Genomic DNA, 20,131 nt, shown 5'->3' with positions numbered 1-20,131 from the left:
CTGTGCTGTTGAAGACTCTTGAGAGTCCCTTGGACTGCAAGGAGATCCAACCAGTCCATTCTGAAGGAGATCAGCCCTGGGATTTTTTTGGAAGGAATGATGCTAAAGCTGAAGCTCCAGTACTTTGGCCACCTCATGCAAAGAGTTGACTCGTTGGAAAAGACTCTGATGCTGGGAGGGATTGGGGGCAGGAGGAGAAAGGGACGACAGAGGATGAGATGGCTGGATGGCATCACTGACTCGATGGACGTGAGTCTGAGTGAACTCTGGGAGTTGGTGTTGGACAGGGAGGCCTGGCGTGCTGCGATTCATGAGGTCGCAAAGAGTCGGACAGGATTGAGCGACTGATCTGATCTGATCTGATCTGATTATGGAGAAAGTTGAGGAAGTGATCTGAGTTTTAACAATGTGTTGCTTAATCATTCGTTCATTCATTCAGCAAATGTTAAATGAATACCAGTGACAGAGAATAATAAAGTCTAGTAAAGGTAGACAGACATTGAATAAATATTCACAAAAGGAAATGGAAAAATTATAAGCAGTGACAGCTTTAATAGCTATTTTAGTAAGTGCAATAAACAGACTAAACTGTGCAGTTACAGGGATTAATATACCAAGAATGAAGTGAAACATCACTTGTAGTCCAAGGAATCCTTCCACTCAACTCCTTCAATTAACTTCTTTTAGTAGTTAATTAACTACTAAAGAGGTAGTTAACTTCTTTTAGTAGTTAATGGTAACTTTGTTTTTCTTTTAAAATACCTGAGAAGCTCAGATAACTGATGGATAAGAAATTTGTTTCTGGCTCACCTGATGTAACAAATGTTTCTACGCAAATACCATGACAGAGATTTACCAGGGGTTATTTTTTTTTCTTGATGTTCTTGACTATATGTTGACATTTCATCTATGCAAAAGTAGGAGAGAGAAAACAGAAAAACACATTTCAGAAGAGTTTGGTATTTTGAAATAGAAACAATGAATTATTTAAATGTTTAAAACTGTGATATACTGAATATCTTGACAAGATGCCATCTGTCTTCTACTCCTTTAAAGAATCTTTTTCTGATTGATAGAATAAGAACAAAGAATAGCAATCATTCTCCCTCTGCCTGTTGTGACATTAGGTAGACAGTACATTGCTTTAGATTTTATTCCCATAGGTCCAAGCTCACTTCTGAAAAATCTTCCTCAACATCAAATTCACACTGCACATCTTCCTAGACACTCTGTTATTTCTGAATGTGAGATAACCAGACCTCTGTTCTAATTTTTATCTTAAGGTTGAGAAGAATCAGCCTTAGCTTTCTAAGAATCTGATTCTGGAGGACTTTGTTTATGGCAGTGTTTCCAAACAGTCCCAATGCTCCTTAGAGGCAAAATATGCTAAAGGTCGAGTGCTGAGTTTGCAAAAATAAAGGAGCGAATAGCAACTTTGTGCCTGCCCAGTCGACTCGGTTATGCAGGATGGTATGCTCTAGCATGATCTTCTTTGGGTACATCAAACCCAATTCTCACTCATCCTCCTCTCTCAGCTTTCCCTTTGGTCGCTCCCTGGATAAATTTCAGCATCTCTGTGTTAACAGCCACAGGATTGCCGCTGCTTCCTAGCCCGTGATTCCGACGTGCTTGCCCTAAATAACCTCTCCCTCTGCCAGCCTGACTTCTTTATCTGTGACAAATGAGGCCAGAAGTTCATTGGAGCCTCACAGTGACTAAGAGAAAGTGCCTCCATCCCAAAGACACTGCCTCCATCTCCCTGGGGAGGAGAACCCTTCCATTCAGAGGTAAGCCTGGAGGCAGAGTTTTCACTTTCCCTAACAGCTAATATATATATTTTTCTCACCTCAAAGTATCTAGATTTTCTCTCTCCTTACATCCATCTCCTGGTTTCTCAGGCTCTGGGCCCTCCTCATTAGCCCTATTGTTTGTCTGAATCAGTTGAATTAAAACAAGGGACTTCCCTGGTGGTCCAGTGGCTAAGACTCCTCACTCCCAGTGCAGGAGATGCAGGTTCAATCCGTGGTTGGGAGCTAAGATCCCACATGTCGCAACCAAGAGTTAACATGCTTAAATAAAGATCCTGAGTGCTGCAACTAAAACTCGGTGTATAGCCAAATCAATAAATAATAAATTCTGAAAAAGAATAAAATGGCTGGAGCTCCTCCCTCAAAATCCCTGCTCATAAATCCATGTATAACTGGGTGTTAATTTATGGCAGGATTTTTTTTCCACAAATTTTTGAGAATTTTCAAACATACAGAAAAGTTGAACATCACAATAAACACCCCTCTAACTCACCACCACAGAACTTTCCTGAGATGCTATATCCTACTGCTTTTTTAATTTTTCCATCTTCCTTGAATTCGTGTGGATGGTTGGACTATTAGTATTTTTGTAGCAGGGTGGAAGTAAAAGCCCTTAGAAAGGTGGCTGCTAGCTACATGAAGCTGTTTACATTTTCATGATGGTTAACTAAGATTACAAGTTAGATTCATCAATTGCACTGGCCACATTTCAAATGCTCAGTAGCCACGTGTGGCTAGTGGTTGCTGGATTGGGACAGCACAGAGGTCATTTGCATCATTTCAGGAAATTCTATTTTATGGCACTTTAAAAGCTCTTGGGTCTTCTGTAGAGGAATAAGTTTATTTAAGAAATGAGTCTGGGTTTCTTGGTGGGTAGGAGGAGCCAGAGAATTGTATCTAAGGCAAGAGAGGGAGGCAATACATGCTAATGTCAAGTGCTGAGTTTGCAAAAACTTAGCGCTTGAGTTTGTCCTTGAAACGGGGACAGAGCCCAAAAGCAATAGGGTCCCGTGATTCCTAGGGCCCCACCCCCTCTTCTGTGACAGTGTACCCAGGAGGAGGCAAAACTTCCGAAAAATGGTTGCATGGTGTGCCCAGCAGAGTTGAGTCTAAAATACTGACCCTCAGGGATCCAGTGCGGCCAACAAGTTTGCCCTTAGAAGCTATGATGGGCTTCCCACTTACTAAACACCCTATAAGCCTCAGGGATTCCGATTGAATCCTGGGAGAGAAGACTGTAATATTGAATGAGATTAAATTTTCTGGCAATCCAATGGGACTGATGCTCAGCTTTGAATTTTACTAGATTTAAAAGAAGAGGTAGAAATTTCTTGTTCCATGCCCATATAAAATTTAGTGAAGGACTTCCCTGGTAGCTCAGACAATAAAGAATCCAACACATGTATGCCTGTGGCGGATTCATTTTGATATATGGCAGAACCAATACAATATTGTAAAGTTTAAAAATAAAATAAAATTTAAAAAAAATTAGTGAAAACAGTGAAAAAATATACATATATATACATAGTTTTTAAATTGCATTCTTTGTATATCATTCATAGAATATATAAGAATTAAATACCATCAGATGGGCTAATAGTATTTAGCATACCTCCCCATTTTCATTCTCTGGCAGTCATTGTTTTTGAATAATAATAGTATGTCATGCAGCTCCCACCTTCTGAAATATGACACTGTCATACAGGCTGATTGTTAGGTTCCCTGCAAAAAAAAAAAAAAAAAAGAAAGTATTATTGGCTTTGTGGAAAGTATTATTGGTTGGTCCTAAATTTCAAGATATTGTGAAGGATGCTTTCAGTGCAGTTTGCAATATCTATTAAGGTGGTAGGTTATTCATTTATTCAATTTTTTAAAAAGTTCAATAGAGGCACTGTTCCATACCATGTAGGATGGGCATGGTTCCTCCCCTTACAGATGTTATGGTTGTAGAATTATTTGTCTTGGAAGATATGTTGATAGATGAAAAATTCAAGAGTATCCTGCGATCCTTTCAAAGAGAAGCTCCTACACAGTACCTGTTGAAATTCATTTACTGAATCCCTTGTCCCAGCACAGAGTTGTTTTCCCCAGAGAAGAAAAGGGAATTTTTCCCTAATTTTTTACAAAGGCCTATATGAGCTAATTGTTTCCCTGATGTTAGAACTTCTTTTCTTTTAGTAAATCTAAATCACATAGGTTGAAATGTAAGCTGCCTTGTTATTATTCAGCCCAGACTGCTGGTAAGTCTTTAGATACATAACAGGACCATACTTAATCAAACTCGGTAACTCAGAGATGCTACTTGGTGATGTGTCCATTTTGACTTTTGAGTATTTTATTAATTAAGTACTACAGTCAACTAATGATGAGTTCCTAAAGGCCTGAACCTTACCCAGTTACCAATCACTCAGACAGGATTTCTCAGACTTGCTGCTTATAAGACCCTCCTGGGAAGCTTGTTATAACTTTCTTCTACCTCTTTCTAACAGCACAATTCAATAGAAATTTTTAGGCCCTTTCCTGATGATTCTGATTTAATGTAAGATGAGACTTAGAACTAAATTTTTAACTATTGTCCTGGTAGGCTTTTAGATGAATTTTTTTTTTTAATGTCCTAAGATTATTGAAAGGTAAAAGAGGTTATCTAATAGACCCAAAGACTTGGAGCCCTCCACACTGAAGTTACCTTTGGTGTTTTCTGTGACTGCAAGAAATACTGCTGAATAAGACATTTCTTCACCATCCTTGATGAACGAGGAACATTAATAATGCAGATAAGAGTCAGGCCAAATGATATTGAAGAAAAAACATGGTCCAGAAGCCCTAATTCCTTTTAGAGATTAAATTTTAAATGGTAAACTCAGTAGTTCCATCATAGCACAGAACGAGGTGAATATTATGTAGTCCTTGAGCTCTAGAGAGTCAAAAGTCTATTTTTTACTCTTATACCTTGCAAACATTTCTGGATATACAAATATGTATAACTACACTCATATCTATATATATTTCTTTATAAGTAACAAAAACAGTATATGTTCTCTTATGGATGTAATTTATGTCCGTTTAAATATATATTATATAAATCCAATATTACTATAAAATACCAAGGCCAATTTTCATTTGTAACTTTTGTGATGTTTTATTCTTTTATATATCTTGCATGTAATGATATCCCTGTGAAAAAACATATAAGAGGGAAAGATCCCAGAGTGGTAAACAATGCTTTCAAAAATAGAACTACTTAGAACAGTGCTAAAAATTAGCTAATCTGCCCATTTACTAAACATCTAGAGAGCACTTTCTCTGTAAAAAGTTACTATAGAGGATACAATGGTATTTAAGGCCAAGCTCTGCCAATTGTACACTTTCTGGTGTGTGTATTCTTATGGCAGAAGCGGAGGAGAAGGATGATGAGAGGAAGAAAACATAAACCAAGGTGCCATGGCAGTTTAAGTCCATACAAATGGAACATGGAGGTGATCCTATGTCCTGTTTTGCCCAGGAGAGTCCTCACTGATGCTTGTTGCTTTAGCATAATTATTAATTGTCTCTCCCTTTGCTCTCAAAACTGTCCAGGTGTAAACATATACATCAAAATTCCACAGAAGTTCACAGGAGAGAAAATTCTCTTCCAGTAATAAGGCACAAGGAAAATGTCACTGAATCCTGAAGGATGGGTTTGATTTCAGAGGTAGAAAGACAGATGAGGAAGCAGTCAAGGGTTATGTTCCATTATTGCTTACCTGCATTCTTCCAGCAACTTCTCAAATGATGACCCTGCTTTTTGGCAATCTACAGAATACACATTTTGACCACTATTCTGTAATATTTCTGCTATCTGAACTGCCCCACCCTTCTCATTCTTCAAATCCAGGTCAGAGTTTACAGTTATAACTGTCCCTGAATCCTCCTTCCAACCCTCTCTAATCCAAGGCTGTAGAGTCACTCACCCATTCCTCTATGTATTCTGTAATTTGTACTTACTTTTGCTGAGCCTGAAGGAAGACCCCAAACAGTGACAGACTGAGAAAGCAGGTTGACTCCTGGCTAGTTTTCCTGGTGGTTGAGAGGAATAGAACATGGTCAAATCAGTTTTGGATGTATGAAGTTGACGATGAAGACATATATGCAAGTATAAAAGTCCAACAGAAAGTTAGAATTGTAACTCAAAAAAAGAGGCTGATGCTGCAGAAGAAATCTGATAGGAGAGGGGAACAATTAAAAAGTGAAGGCTAAGATCCTAAAGAAAGAAGAGACCTAGAAAAGCTTAGTTTTTATGGAAGGCAAGGGAAGATGCAATTCAATGAAGGACGTGGTGATGACCATCTTCATCAAATTCTAAAAATCTATAAAAAATATGATAAAGACTGAATAAAGATAATTGAATTTGAGTAACTGTAGACTGGTTGGAGGTAGAACCAGATTTGAGAACACTGAAGAGAATGAGAAGGTGCTTTGTAAGAAAAAGATTCAACATTGGTTTGATATTTGAATCTGTTGTGGTTTAGTTGCTAAGTCATGTCTGACGCTTGCAACCCCATGGACTGTAGCCCACCAGTCTCCTTGTCCATAAGATTTTCCAGGCAAGAATACTGAAATGGGCTGCCATGTTAGAGTCTCAATATATTTCAAACAGCTTGAAGAAGAAAGATAAAACTTGTATCTTAATGTTCTCTAACACACACCACACTGTGGCAAGTTAAACATGGGGTAGTGAATTCATGAAAGCTTAGGAAGTAAATTGAATTTCCTGTAACAGTATATTTTTAATGAAGAATTTATACTTAAAATATAATTTCCTATAAATTTATTTTAAGAACTTTCTGGTCTCCATACCATGATAAAGACTACATTCCTGGAAGACAAACAAAATACTGCAGTTAACAATTGAATGGTTCTGTGACCATCTTGCTCTTCTAATAAACATTAAATAAAGAGATAATTCATGATAACCAGAAATAGAGTATATACAGTTCTGTTGCACATGGATAATGTTCTTTCTTCCTATCTTCACCTTTTGTATTTTCCAGTCTTTTCTTCATAGTGTTATTGAGAAGGATAATGACCAGCATAGTATATGAATACTCCATGTGCTTATGTCAATAAGAATATTCACAGCCACATTTTCTCATCAATATCATTGGGACCTATATTTCATTTAATTTTAACCAAGAGTGAAAGTGTTGAGTATAGCACCCTGAATTTAAAAGATATTTTTTAAAAAGGAATGAGATATGAACAATGAGAAAAAAATGCATCAGGGTTGAGAAAAGTTATTTTTCAAGATTAGAAAGACAGTTTTGAAAGTGCAAAGTTGGACAGAAAGAAGCAATCAAAAGGAGAGAATAAAGACACAAGAGAGGGTAATAACTCAACACTGAGTACTCAGTTGACATTGCAGATTATCTATTACTGATGTCAAGAATTTCTTGGTGATGCAGTTTCCCCAACAATACTCGATTGTCAAGAATATTTTTCTCCTCTAGTGCCTTTGCTGCCACACTGACTGAATCAGTGTTAATTGACAATTTAGGAGAATATTCCTATGTTCCAGGAAGGACAGTACTAGAAGTGCTATTGTACATGATTAAAGCAATAATATTTTAATTATGAACATTTCAATACATTCATAGTTGACTAAGAAGCATTCATCTTATTACATAATAGTATGAAATTTAGTCCATGTATGGTAGAATAAATAACTATAGGACAAATTTGCAGACTTTAATATAGTTTGTATAGTTCTAGCATCCAAACTTTTTGTTATACACTTGTGAACATACAAGCTTATGAGGTTGAGTACTGATTGTCTATCCCACTGGTTCCTAGACTCTTGATTTGCTGCATCAGTAAAATACAAATGGGAGGACCAATACAGGGTTGCCAATTTGTAATTTAGCTAAATAAAATATTAAAACAACCCACTATAATTTATTCTCATCATTTCAAAAAGAGCATTTTAACATGAAATGTTTTTAGTCTTTGGAAATAAAACATTAAAAAGGCACATTTTTACAGTAAAGTTCTTTAATTTGAATATGTTTAGCTTTATAAATAGGAGAAGACGATGGCACCCCACTCCAGTACTCTTGCCTGGAAAATCCCATGGATGGAGGAGCCTGGTGGGCTGCAGTCCATGGGGTCGCTAGGAGTCGGACACGACTGAGTGATTTCACTCTCATGCATTGGAGAAGGAAATGGCAACCCACTCCAGTGTTCTTGCCTGGAGAATCCCAGGGATGGGGGAGCCTGGTGGGCTGCCGTCTCTGAGGTCGCACAGAGTTGGACACGACTGAAGCGACTTAGCAGCAGCAGCAGCAGCTTTATAAATATTTATCACATCATTCATAATTTCCATGGTTAACTGTGGCATGTGAAATACTTGTCATGTGGGTGCTGGCCTGTAGAGCTGAGTTTGGGATTATTGGTTGGTACTTAAAATATCTGGACCCCAGGGGCTCATATAGCCAATAAGACACCTTCTATTACAATACAGGCAGAATCACCAGAGTTTAGATCACAAGTTTCCAATTTAATAGATCTAGCTTCGAATACTGGAGTCTTAACCACAGATCTCTCCTAAAAATATTCTTATTTTTAGTAACATAAGGGTTACCACAAAGGATAAGGAATGTAATCATTTGTCTCTTCAAAAACACAACTTCTGGAAAACAAGAATAGTAATTAAAATGCAGTTTTCTTTGAAGTAACTAGAAATAGTTTATATAATTTTAAGAGTAGAATCATAAATTCCAGAACACAGAAAAACAGGTGATAAAGTGAACACACACACACACACACACTGCAGTAACACAAGAGCAACAAAAAAATCTTCACTTCCTTGAAGACACACACATATATCTTTATCACACACACATATACACATATAATTCATTGCCTTTTCTGTGTTAGTCTCTCAGTCATGTCCGACTCTTTGTGACCCCATGGACTGTAGCTCACCAGGCTCTTCTGTCTGTGGAATTTTCCAGGAAAGAATACTGGAGTGGGTTGCCATTTCCTTCTCCAGGGGATCAACTTGAACTCGGGTCTCCCGCATTACAGGTAGAAATTTTTACCATCTGAGTCACCAGGGAAGTCCTTTAGTTGTCCTTCAATCCCACTCAAAAGTGAGTTGCAGACATCATCCCTGGTGCTGCTGCTGCTGCTAAGTCTAATTCAGAATTAGTTGCCCTGGTGTTTTAGAGCAATGATGTCATGAAGAGACAAGGTCAGGAAGCTGAAGGATAGGGAGAAGCACTGTGTGTGATCTCTCCTCTTCTCATCAAGATCACGTCCTCTTTCAGACTTCATAACTGACATTGTGCAAATCTGAAACAATGAGGCTTCTCTTTTCCCATAAATTTAGATGTTCCTTCAGCTGTCACTTTTATTGTTTGGGCCACTCCAGTAACTGCTCCATGATCTCTGTGAAATCTGTGCTCGACTGTAGTTTCCCCAGTTCCTCTTTCTCCATCTGCTAATGCTGGTTAGATTAAGCCTCCAAGCTGACCCAGGGCAAATCTTTGCCTGTCGCCCACTTTCACAGGCTATTTTAATCACTGTTTCATCCAGGTGAGAGACAGATGGCACACTGAAATGAGGCAAGAGAGACGTTTTTCATGAAGGGCCATTTACAAAGATGTCAGCAAGATAAAGGGGCCACAGGTCTAAGGGAGCAAGGCAGAGAGTGATGACCAGCCCCTCAACAAAGTAGCTCTCATTGGAGGAGGGGCTGTCTGACTGGAAGTATGACCTTTGATGAAGGCAGCACTGCCAACCCAGAGCAACCTGGCAAAGATGACACTAGGTATAAACACCCAGCTTCACTGTTCTCCTGCTTTCCTGATGGTGTTTTCCTGCTGGGGTTTCCCATTGGCCAAACTGATTGCCATCTGGAGGGTAAGAGAGCCTGTTGATTCAATTTACAAATTCACCCTCACACAGAGCATGATGGAGGAGCAGGAAGAGTGGTTCTGGAGGAGCAAACAAAACACCCCATTCACACACAGCAACTTCTAATATTTTAATAGGTTTTGGGGGATTCTGTTTGTACCTTAAGTGGCCACCCAACCTTGCTTCTTGTTCTGCTAGAGCCTCCGGTTTATAATCTAATCTGCTGCTTGTATTCCCTGGTAGGCCACTCCCTCCAGTCTCATTCTTACCCCAAGTTTTCTTGCTCTCAGCCCAGGGTGGGGGTGTGTGTGTGTGTGTGTGTGTGTGTGTGTGTGTGTAACTCCCCTTCTCCCTCAATCTGTAGAATAAAACTTATCTTGTTACACAACATGGTTAACCAAAAGTAACCAGGCAAACAATAAAATAAAAAATGTAATCTTTATTAGTTTGCACATTTTTAGTGTTGGTTAGCATCATTTAGGGTAATAGTAGCATTTTCCAGCATGCAGTTCACGAATACAGTTTAAGTATTCTAAGTAGTTTTAAGAAAAAGAGGTGCCTATAGTTTGCTTCTGTAAGAAACAAAATATCCTGATGTAATTAACTACATAAGTTCACTACTCTCTGTTCTTGTGGGGAAAAAAAAACTGTGAAACCCACATTATATTTAGAGCAATCTAGAGCAGCATGACTTCAAATAAATGGAAACATAAACAGAAGTTAGAAAAAAAAGACGCAAATGAAAAATAAACACTACCTTCAATCAGTTAGTATAGGCACTACCAAAAACGTAAATAAAAATTTATACCTTTTTTCCATTTGCAAAGCATAATTTGGATGTCAGTTGTGAATCTATGTTTGCCCCTTAAAATTATGAAATAATCTAAAAGTAGCAAATGTAATAAAAAAGCAGAAATCTACAACTACCCAATCTTGTGTTCATTTCTTATTTAGCAAATTTCTTCCATGAAAAAGTACTATGGACAGAAAGTAAGAAAGTGATTGTGATATCAATCTTTAAGATAATTTCCTCTTCATATTTATGTACATAATGCTGAAAAATAAAATAAAATGATTTTTACAGTATTTATATTTGCTTATAAAATTCTAAACACATTTTAACAGGTTAAGCAGTGTTTTTTTTTTTTTAAACATGTCTGTACAGTCGGGCTATACACCATATGTTATCCACTTAGAATTTAAAAATAACCAAAAAGCTGTTAAAGTGCTGCAAACTATTGCTTAATGACTTAAATAAATGAGATCTGTTGAACAATTTCTTTGACTTTACCAGTGACATATGGTTTCTCATAAATGAGATTCTGAGCGGTGGGAGAAACCAGATACAGCAGCATGGTAATAGAAACATGCATTCATAGCATCCAAACTATTTATAATGGTACAGAATACATTATATTACCTGTGTAAAGCTTGCACTCTACATTTCTTGTGGTACATATTTGATGCAATAAATACTGTGCTTAGGTCATTATTTGTTTGCTCAAACGTGCACCACAGGGTAAAATGACTATTTACATAATAAATAGCATTTCATTAACATATGCATTGTCAACCTTACTGAGCTGAAGATGGCTAAACAAAGTGCAGGATTAAGCAGAAATTTATAAAGGGTTCTTTTGGTCAATTCCGTCTTTAAGGGAGAAGCAATACTCATTATTCAGTATTTTTTAAATACAATAAACAGAAATGTAACACTTAAGATTCCTGACATTTGAGTGAAGTTTGCACCTGCTAAGATTTAATGGGCTATCCCCCTAAAATGACATACTTGGTCTAGGGATTGGATTTGACAAAACAAGATCAGCAAAGCACCTCCAGTTATCACCTAATCACCCCTCCCAGAAACATAGATGGAATTTAAGAGCTCATTGTGTTCCTTGTGACTTTTTTCATGCATGATCTCTAAGTGTAGCATGCCCTCATGCAAACCATGTCTTTGTGCAGATGGGAGGGCCATGTGATTGCCATAACCCCCAGTGGCATACCTGTTTAAGAGGTCCTTTAATCTATTTCCCAACAGAAACCCCATTTACAAAAATAGTCACATATAATAAACAACATATGGACTAAAAAAAAGATGAATCCACTAACAGATTTTGTAAAAACGTGACAAATGTGGCAGTCGAAATGCAAAGAGTGGATACAATTACTACACTACAGTGTTTTCGTGTTAAACAACCCCCGAATTATAGGTTTGCACCCCTTTGAACTGGTCCCTACAGTCTACGTAGCCATTTTGTCTCTTGTCTTCAGCAGTGTCAGCTGGTAGTGAGAACAGTAACCTCCCATCAAGGTCATCTCCCTTTTACACAGTCACAGTTTTCCAACAAGGGGTCACTGTCTGATTGTAGGCACTGACCTTAAGTAAATTTGTGTAAAAACAGTCAGTTTGGCATTGACCTCCTAAAGGAGTCCTGTTGACAAAAATACATCACCTTCACAGGCTGTAAACAATTTGTCACCCAGTGATTTTTATGTATTTGTGTTTATTTCCCTTTGGCTTTTTCATCTTTGCCTTCTTGCTCGTGCTTTTCCACAATTGGTTTTGTTACCCGATCATAGGAGGGTGGACAAGCTGCTGTGGACATGGTCAGATCAGTTTTTTCTGTAATTGAGTTTTCATTTATTCTGTCAATTATCATGTCTTCTTTTACAAGATTAGCCCCACCTTTGATTTTATTTTTGTTGTACGTAAATGATGCCTGTTTTACAGTTCGCTTTAAAAGGTGGCGCCTGTATGCACGCTGGATAATAACAGCAGACACTTCCTCTTGTTTTCTCTTTAAAGTCGTAGTTATTGGCTGATAGGAGACTTTCGATGGGTTGGAGGCCATGAATCTCTCTTCCATCTGTATTCGAAGGGCATCCATCTCTCCACTCTCCCCCAGAACCCGCTTCGTAAAAGCAAATAAAATGTCAAGACAGTGGATTCGATCACCACTTACCATGGGCAAATCCATGGCAATGAGCTGGAGTTTGTTCGGTTGTGGCAAATTGAGCGGTGGTTCAAGAGCAGCTGCAAACTGAGATAGCTTTTCAAATTCCATGAACTGGGTGGCGTCGGGATCAAACTTCTCCCAAACCTCGTAGAACATCTCAAAGTCATCCTCACTCAGGGGCTCTGCGCTTTCTTCAGTAGCAACACTGAAGTTCTCCAGGATGACAGCAATGTACATGTTCACCACGACCAGAAATGATATGATGATGTAACTGACAAAGAAGAAAATCCCAACAGATGGGTTTCCACAGTCTCCCTTAACTGAGCTGCCAGGGTTAACTTTATTAGGGTCACAATCGGGTGGTTTACTGTTGAGAATAGGTGCTAGCAATCCGTCCCAGCCAGCAGAGGTGGTGATCTGGAACAGGCAGATCATGCTGTTGCCAAAGGTCTCAAAGTTGAACATGTCGTCAATTCCAACCTCCCTCTTAACATAGGCGAAGTTGGACATTCCAAAGATGGCATAGATGAACATGACCAGGAAGAGCAGGAGGCCGATGTTAAACAGCGCAGGAAGGGACATCATCAAAGCAAAGAGCAGCGTGCGGATCCCCTTGGCCCCTTTGATCAGACGCAGGATTCGGCCAATCCTGGCAAGACGGATCACTCGGAACAAGGTAGGGGACACAAAATATTTCTCTATCAGCTCAGCCAGAAACATACCTATGGACAAAAAAGATGAGGGTACTGACTAGTGAAGAAGTTATCCATTAAATTAATACTCAAATTTTGTTAAGGCTCACAGGTAAATTTCAGAGTACTAAAATTCAGTTGAAAAGTGTAGTGAAAGTGTTAGTCACTCAGTCATGTCTGGCTCTTTGCGACCCCATGGACTGTAACATGCCAGGCTTCTCTGTCTATGGGATTCTCCAGGCAAGAATACTGGAGTGGGTTGCCATTTCCTCCTCCACAGGGTCTTCCCAACCCAGGGATCAAACCCACATTTCCTGCATCTGCTGTATTGGCAGGAGGACTCTTTACTACTGCACTACCTGGCAAACTCCAAGGTGACTAAGATAGTATTCAATTCAATAAGGATTTTATAGTATATTTTATCCTTGAGGGGTATTGATAGACTAGTTTTGCTTACAGAAAATCCAAAGACTGAATCTAAAAAAACAAGTTAAAAATTCAAGTTTGTCTGAAGAGCAGTAGCTGACAGTATATGTAAATGTTTATAAAAATACAGTGAACACGATGATTTTTTTCTGAAACACTAAATCATATAACCTGTATTCAGTCCTTCCCCATATAAACCTATCTGTAGTTTTGAATGCATTCATCTCTCCATGAACATGATGCTTTCCTAAGTTTCCACTATAATATTCATATATAGATGTATATATTTATATATGCTCTGGTGCATTTCTAAAAGGATTTAAGCTGATGCTTTTTCTGGTTTCCTACATCTGTGTCTTAGCCCTCTTACTCAGAGCGTCTTTATCCATTTACCTTCGAAATAGTGAAATAATGAATGAGCTGAAGAGGAGCTCAAGAAACCAAGTATCTTTGAATTACACTATCTCATTTTGTAAAGAGTAAATAAGCATGTTTGTGTCTGTATGAGAGAGGGAAAGAGAGACAGAGAAAGAAAGAGAGGTGAATACAACTAAGTACCCTATCCACAACTAGTTAATACCACAGAATACTATGGGAATCAAAGGGTACATACAACATATAAGTTGGATAAAAAATCAACTTCTTCAGAGGGGGAATGGCATAAAAATCTGCCCAACAGAGGTGCCCCATATTGGATGGTAAAATATTTATTCAATCATATCATCTGCTTTAGGGAAAAAATGGATACTTTAGGCCCACAGACAGACCTCTTCACTTCACTGGGGCTGGAGTTGTATCTTCAATTAGATGGGTTATTGCTCATGTGACCTGTTGACATTCCAGGCTTTGAAGTGTATGACTGATGAAATGATGTTCCATGCCAAATCACTTCTTTTGTGCATCATTATTATACATTGCAAGGTAATCTAGAAAATCTCTGATACTCTGCATTAAAGAACCTACCATTTTCACTGACATTTTGTTCTTTGCTTTACTCTCTTTCACTCTGTATTCTTCCTTATTAGTACCAGCTTCCACTCTTATCTGTATGCCAATGACTCTATGTCTCTGATGTACTGTCTCTCCTGAGTATCAGACTAAATTTCTATCCCTTTTTTCAACAGAGTCATTTACATATTGTATAGACTATTCAACTTCAACATGTCAAAGACATTTCGATCTTAATAGCACATTTAGTTAATAGAACATTTCTAGTTCAAATGACTGAGACTTACTATATTGACAAATAATACACCTAGTCTAAAATGGATAGAACAGGATACAATACTCAGTGTATAGCAGGAACTTAATTTTGTAAGAAAGACAAACACATCTGAATGAAAAACATCAGAATTTTCACAGTGGTTTTCTCTGAGTGATCAGATGACTTCTAAATTAAATGTGATTGCTCTTTTATTGAGCTAAAAGGCTTGAAATACTTCTTACCTACTATGGAGAGAATGACCACCACAAAATCAAAGATATTCCAGCCTATGGTAAAATAGTAATGGCGGAGGGAGATGAGCTTCAGCACACACTCCCCAGTGAACAGCACAATGAACACCAAGTTGATGCGGGACAAAATGCTAGTCACATAGTCGCTCTGGTCGTCGGTTTCCACCATCATGGTGACCATGTTGAGACAGATAAGAATCATGATGCTGATGTCAAAAACTTGTCTGGTGACGAAGTCAAAGACCATTCCTTGGAATTTGTTCTGTAGAGAAACAGAAAAGCTTTTAGGGACAGAGGAGTTTCCCTCTACACATGAACTTCTATATAAGTAGTTTCTGTACTGACTGTCTAGGATTGTACCGAAGAACCACTGGCTCTGAATTTCGTGAAAGATGGTGTGTATCACATTTAAGTTTTTAAATTTAGTTATCCAAATTACTATTTACCAAAATATATTCCACAGAATAACAATCCCTTGTCAAAAAGGGACTTCTGATAAGAAACACTGCATACTATTACACACTACTCTGAGAGGCCACACACAGCTATAACATTATGCGTTTAAAGTCCCTGTGTGGCAATAGTGATGTTCTTCCACCAAGCAGTCTTTGCTGATATTGTCACACACAGAATGCTGAGCCTACACAGGGATAATCAAACCGGAAGACATTCCTTATGCTTTGATGTCAAAAACCCATGGCGCTTTTCACTGATCTGTGATTTTGCCACTGTCATTCATTGCAGGCCATTGTCGGACCCACTGGGCTTCCCTTATGGCTCAGCTGGTAAAGAATCCACCTGCAATGTGGGATACCTGGGTTCCATCCTGGGTTGGGAAGATCCCCTGAAGAAGGGAAAGGCTACCCACTCCAGGCTTCTTGCTTAGAGAATTCCATGGACTGTATAGTCCACAGGGTTGCAAAGAATCAGACATGATGGAGGGACTTTCAATTTCACTTCACTTTCACTGTCTGACCCACTTTCCTAGGCCACTGAAGAACTTTGAGGATATCTTCTGTCTTACATTTTTCTTACACGTAATTGACTCATTTCTACTTTCAGTGTTAAGCCTTCACAGAGGCTTAACATATGTTTTTTTATCATTCTCAAGAAAGCAAGTGTGGGCTAGCACAATATGAATATGAATGTTCATTAACATTTTATTCCCCAGTACACCCCAGGGGTTGCTTTAACCTCACATGTCATCATCATAAAAATCAACACAATGTGGGATAAGGCTCTCTATTTCATAGCAGTTGTTTCATTGGTTGTCATGGAAACATGACACCTGTTTCTTATCATCATGAATTGTACTTATTGGCTCTGACTTCTGTAGACATTAGTAATTTCTAACTTTATAGCCATATATATGAATATTAGATACTAGAAGTCTTTTCATCTCCAAAATACTTGGTACCTCTAATGAAAAATAAAATGGAAGTAAGGTATTATTTCACTTAACAGTTCATCAACTTGTTTATCAGGAAACTGTTAAACTTGTTTATCAGGAACCCTATCAAAGATTTACTTCTCTATATGCATGACTCAGCAACTACTCTTGAGTTACATGATCAAATTTCTTGTGCACATAACACTGCCTATGTGTCTTTTGGCTTTTCATTTCGATTCTAGTTGTATAATTCTAATTGACTTGACAATAAAGGTACATTTTCTGTTTCCTCTTTTTCCTTTTGGCCTCTTCCTGTAAAAAATTATTTTACCATTACCATAAAATGTATGAATTAATGATGCTCTAAAAGTGGGAGAAATCTTTGCTGCTAGAAATGTTAGCTGCTATCTCTTCTGTGAGAAAAACTAGGCAAATTTTTGTTTTTATACATTTTCCCCCATATCATTTGGTATTTCTTACTCCTGGTCGAGGTATAGGCTTTTGTGGCTTTTTTGATCCTAATTTTTTCATTGCATTATAGTATTTCTTCTGTTCTTCTGTCATAAAGATGTCTTGACCTCCAAAGTATAGAAAAGAAAAATAAAAACTGGTTAAAACTGTGTACCTTCCTTCTTTCAATGTTAAACTTAGAAAAGGGACCATTAAAAAAGGAAACACAAAATTCAACCAAATAGCATTATTTGCCTAGGATTTTAAAGTGAAAAATTAAAACTAGTTTTAGATACTATAATCTTATTTATTTCAATCATCCAAAATTGACTTTATGATTTTTATTATTATTTTATGGAGGAAAACAATCCCACAAACTGAGAGGTTAAGTATTTTACCCAAGACTGTAAACTCAGGAAGTAGTACTATTTGGTTCACTGAGTCACTAAATACTTGGTTCCTTACACTAGACACACTGTCTTTCAGAATTTTCAGACAATGATTTTCTTATTCATATGTAGCAAAGAGTTAAAGTAGGTATATTGCGTGATGGTTTCGAGTTACTCATAAAGAGCCACTGTCACTCTGCCAAGAATTGGAACAAAAGGCTGGAAAGGAAACTGGGGAAGTTGGTAGAAGAGTTAGGGGAAAAGTCAAAGTCATAAGTTTGACAGGTATGTGACAGGCCAGTAGTTACAGACAACTGGAATTCAAGCTAATAAGTGAAATGAAATAGCTTGATAATGATGACAGAGTAATATTAGTAATAACAAAGGAGGGCATGTTCTATAATGAAAGAGCCTCATACAATGGAAGCAATTATATAATAGGAAAACAGACTGAACAAATGAGATGAAGGGTCAGTACATGAAGGAAGAAATATAAATGGCAAAAAATAGCCCTTGAAAGCATATTCAAACCTACTAATAATAAAAGACATGAAAATGAAAATTAAATACAATTTTCATATATCAAATACCAAGTATCAAAAAACAGAGAGAATGCTTGATGCTAGTGTATCAGTGGTGACCTGAGCACAGCCATATTGGTACTATGAGTAGGAAAGCAAAACACTTTACTGTGGAAATTTATCTTATAGAAATCATTAAAGGCTCCAGTTTTTTTGGCACAAAGAGTTTTGACCAGGCACTATTTAATCCTTAAAGGTTAAAAATAACCTATATCATCAGTCTACTTGGAAATGGTTAAGTAAATTATGATAATGTATATATGAAGGATTAAAAAGGGAAATATATATGTTAAGTCAAAAATAATTTATAATTATAGATAAAATAATTTCAGTAATAAGAATGTGTGTAGAAAAAGTTTATACAGCAAAACATAAAATGTGAATATATTCCTGAGTAAAGATATTTCTTTACTTTCTATTTTATGATAATGTACATATATAATTAGATAATAAGTGGGCTTTATAAATGATACTAATTAATAAAGAACTTTCAATTCAAAGCTAGAACTGATAGCTTATAATTAATATCAGAGAGAATGAAGTGGGAATATATAGATGGAGCCAATAAAGAATTTTAAAGTGTGAAAAGAAGCACCAGAAGAAGCTTACATCTCATGTATAATTTGTTGCATTCTAAAGGTTTTTGTTGGACAGTATATTTTAAGGGGAGATGTCATAGGGATAAACAATAAGCTGAGTCTGGGAAAGAGGTATATGTCTGGGTTCTCTTCCAGTTCTTTTTTAGTTTTTTTTTTTTTTTTCAAAAGAGAAAATGTGGTGCCTGAAGTTTGTTTGTTTTTATTTAAAGAGGAGATTTTGTGAGCCTATGCACAGAAATATGGAACACAGTCATTCTTAGCAAAGACATGGGCAGTAAATGGCAGAGAAGAAGCATGCAAAAAATAGATTGTAATATATAATCCCATTTGGTTTCTGAGTTAAAGTACTCATTTGGTATTGAAAGCCCTCCAAATGATTTATTATCTTGGTGGGAGAGAAAATGTTAGAAATACTTATCTTCTTTTTTTGCTGGTTGAAATTATCTATGATGACACCAATAAACAGGTTCAAGGTGAAGAAGGACCCAAAGATGATGAAAATAACAAAGTAAAGATACATGTATAGACTTTCCTCATACTTAGGCTGGAGTTCCACCTACCAAAGGAGAATATTTTTTAGACATTATAATACATTTGACGCTGGAAGTAATTGTTGCTTTTTCATGAGAATAGATAAGAAAATTTTTAGTAATACTTAAGCAGTACTTTTATTTCTTATACATCAGCTACTTCTAAAAATAATCTCTGAAATTAGCCTTTAAGATAATTTTTTAAGTAAAAAAGGAGGTGTTATGTAAAAAATACCATAAAATGATTTAGAAATTATTTTTTTTCTAACTACAAATACAACCAATATGTTGCTATTTGAATAGCAGTATACTAAATTTGGCAATTTTTAACATACTGCATTTTTATAACTTAAAAATTACTAGTGAAAACATTTTACATCAGTAAATATGTATAGATTATGTTTAGAAATAATCATTCCTGATGTGTGAATTTATTTAGCAAACAATTTAGTTATTTATTTATTTAGATGTTTGACATCTAAATAAATAGGCAGTTTGACACTGCCTATAACAGTGTAACAGTCACTGAATTTTTCAGATTAAGTAGACATTAACTGGCACTAGTGGTAAGGAACCTGCCTGCCAATGCAGGAGACATTAAAGACTTGGGTTCTATCCCTGGGTTGGGAATATCCCCTGGAGAAGGGCATGGCAACCCACTCCAGTATTCTTGCCTGGAAAATCCCATGGACAGAGGAGACTGGTGGGCTACAGTCCATAGGATTGTGAAGAGTCAGATCCAACTGAAGGGGACTTAGCATCCAACTGGACATGCCATCTGCTAAATCCTCAACCAGTAATTTAATCTCTAGAGTGTACTCATGAGAAATAAGCATTTGAGCTTTTACTTAGCATGTAACAAAGACATAAAGGAGTCACTATAAGACAATGCCCTAATATATTCATGTCCTCCTAAAGATATTAGAGTTAAAAACCAACCAAACACACAAAACAAAAT

At 37.1% G+C, this 20,131-nt stretch overlaps 1 protein-coding gene across 6 annotated transcripts in view; it reads right to left on the bottom strand.

Annotated features, from left to right (window-relative positions):
* Positions 1 to 10,120: 10,120 nt before the first annotated feature.
* Positions 10,121 to 20,131, bottom strand: part of LOC133259160 (sodium channel protein type 1 subunit alpha) — a 315,536-nt gene continuing 305,525 nt past the window's right edge. For all 6 annotated transcript variants that reach the window (XM_061436306.1, XM_061436361.1, XM_061436312.1 and 3 more), the window contains 4 exons: positions 19,062 to 19,199; positions 17,105 to 17,209; positions 15,226 to 15,496; positions 10,121 to 13,383 (listed from right to left, as the gene is read on the bottom strand). In XM_061436306.1, the coding sequence (XP_061292290.1) occupies positions 12,209 to 13,383; positions 15,226 to 15,496; positions 17,105 to 17,209; positions 19,062 to 19,199 (1,689 nt within the window). In that variant the 3' untranslated portion in view covers positions 10,121 to 12,208. The remainder of the gene's footprint in view (positions 13,384 to 15,225; positions 15,497 to 17,104; positions 17,210 to 19,061; positions 19,200 to 20,131) is intronic.

Source organism: Bos javanicus, chromosome 2, assembly GCF_032452875.1.
Source record: "Bos javanicus breed banteng chromosome 2, ARS-OSU_banteng_1.0, whole genome shotgun sequence".
Classification (NCBI taxonomy): Eukaryota; Metazoa; Chordata; class Mammalia; order Artiodactyla; family Bovidae; genus Bos; species Bos javanicus.
The sequence above is the reverse complement of the archived record's forward strand: the minus strand, read 5'-3'. Positions and strand labels throughout refer to the sequence as shown.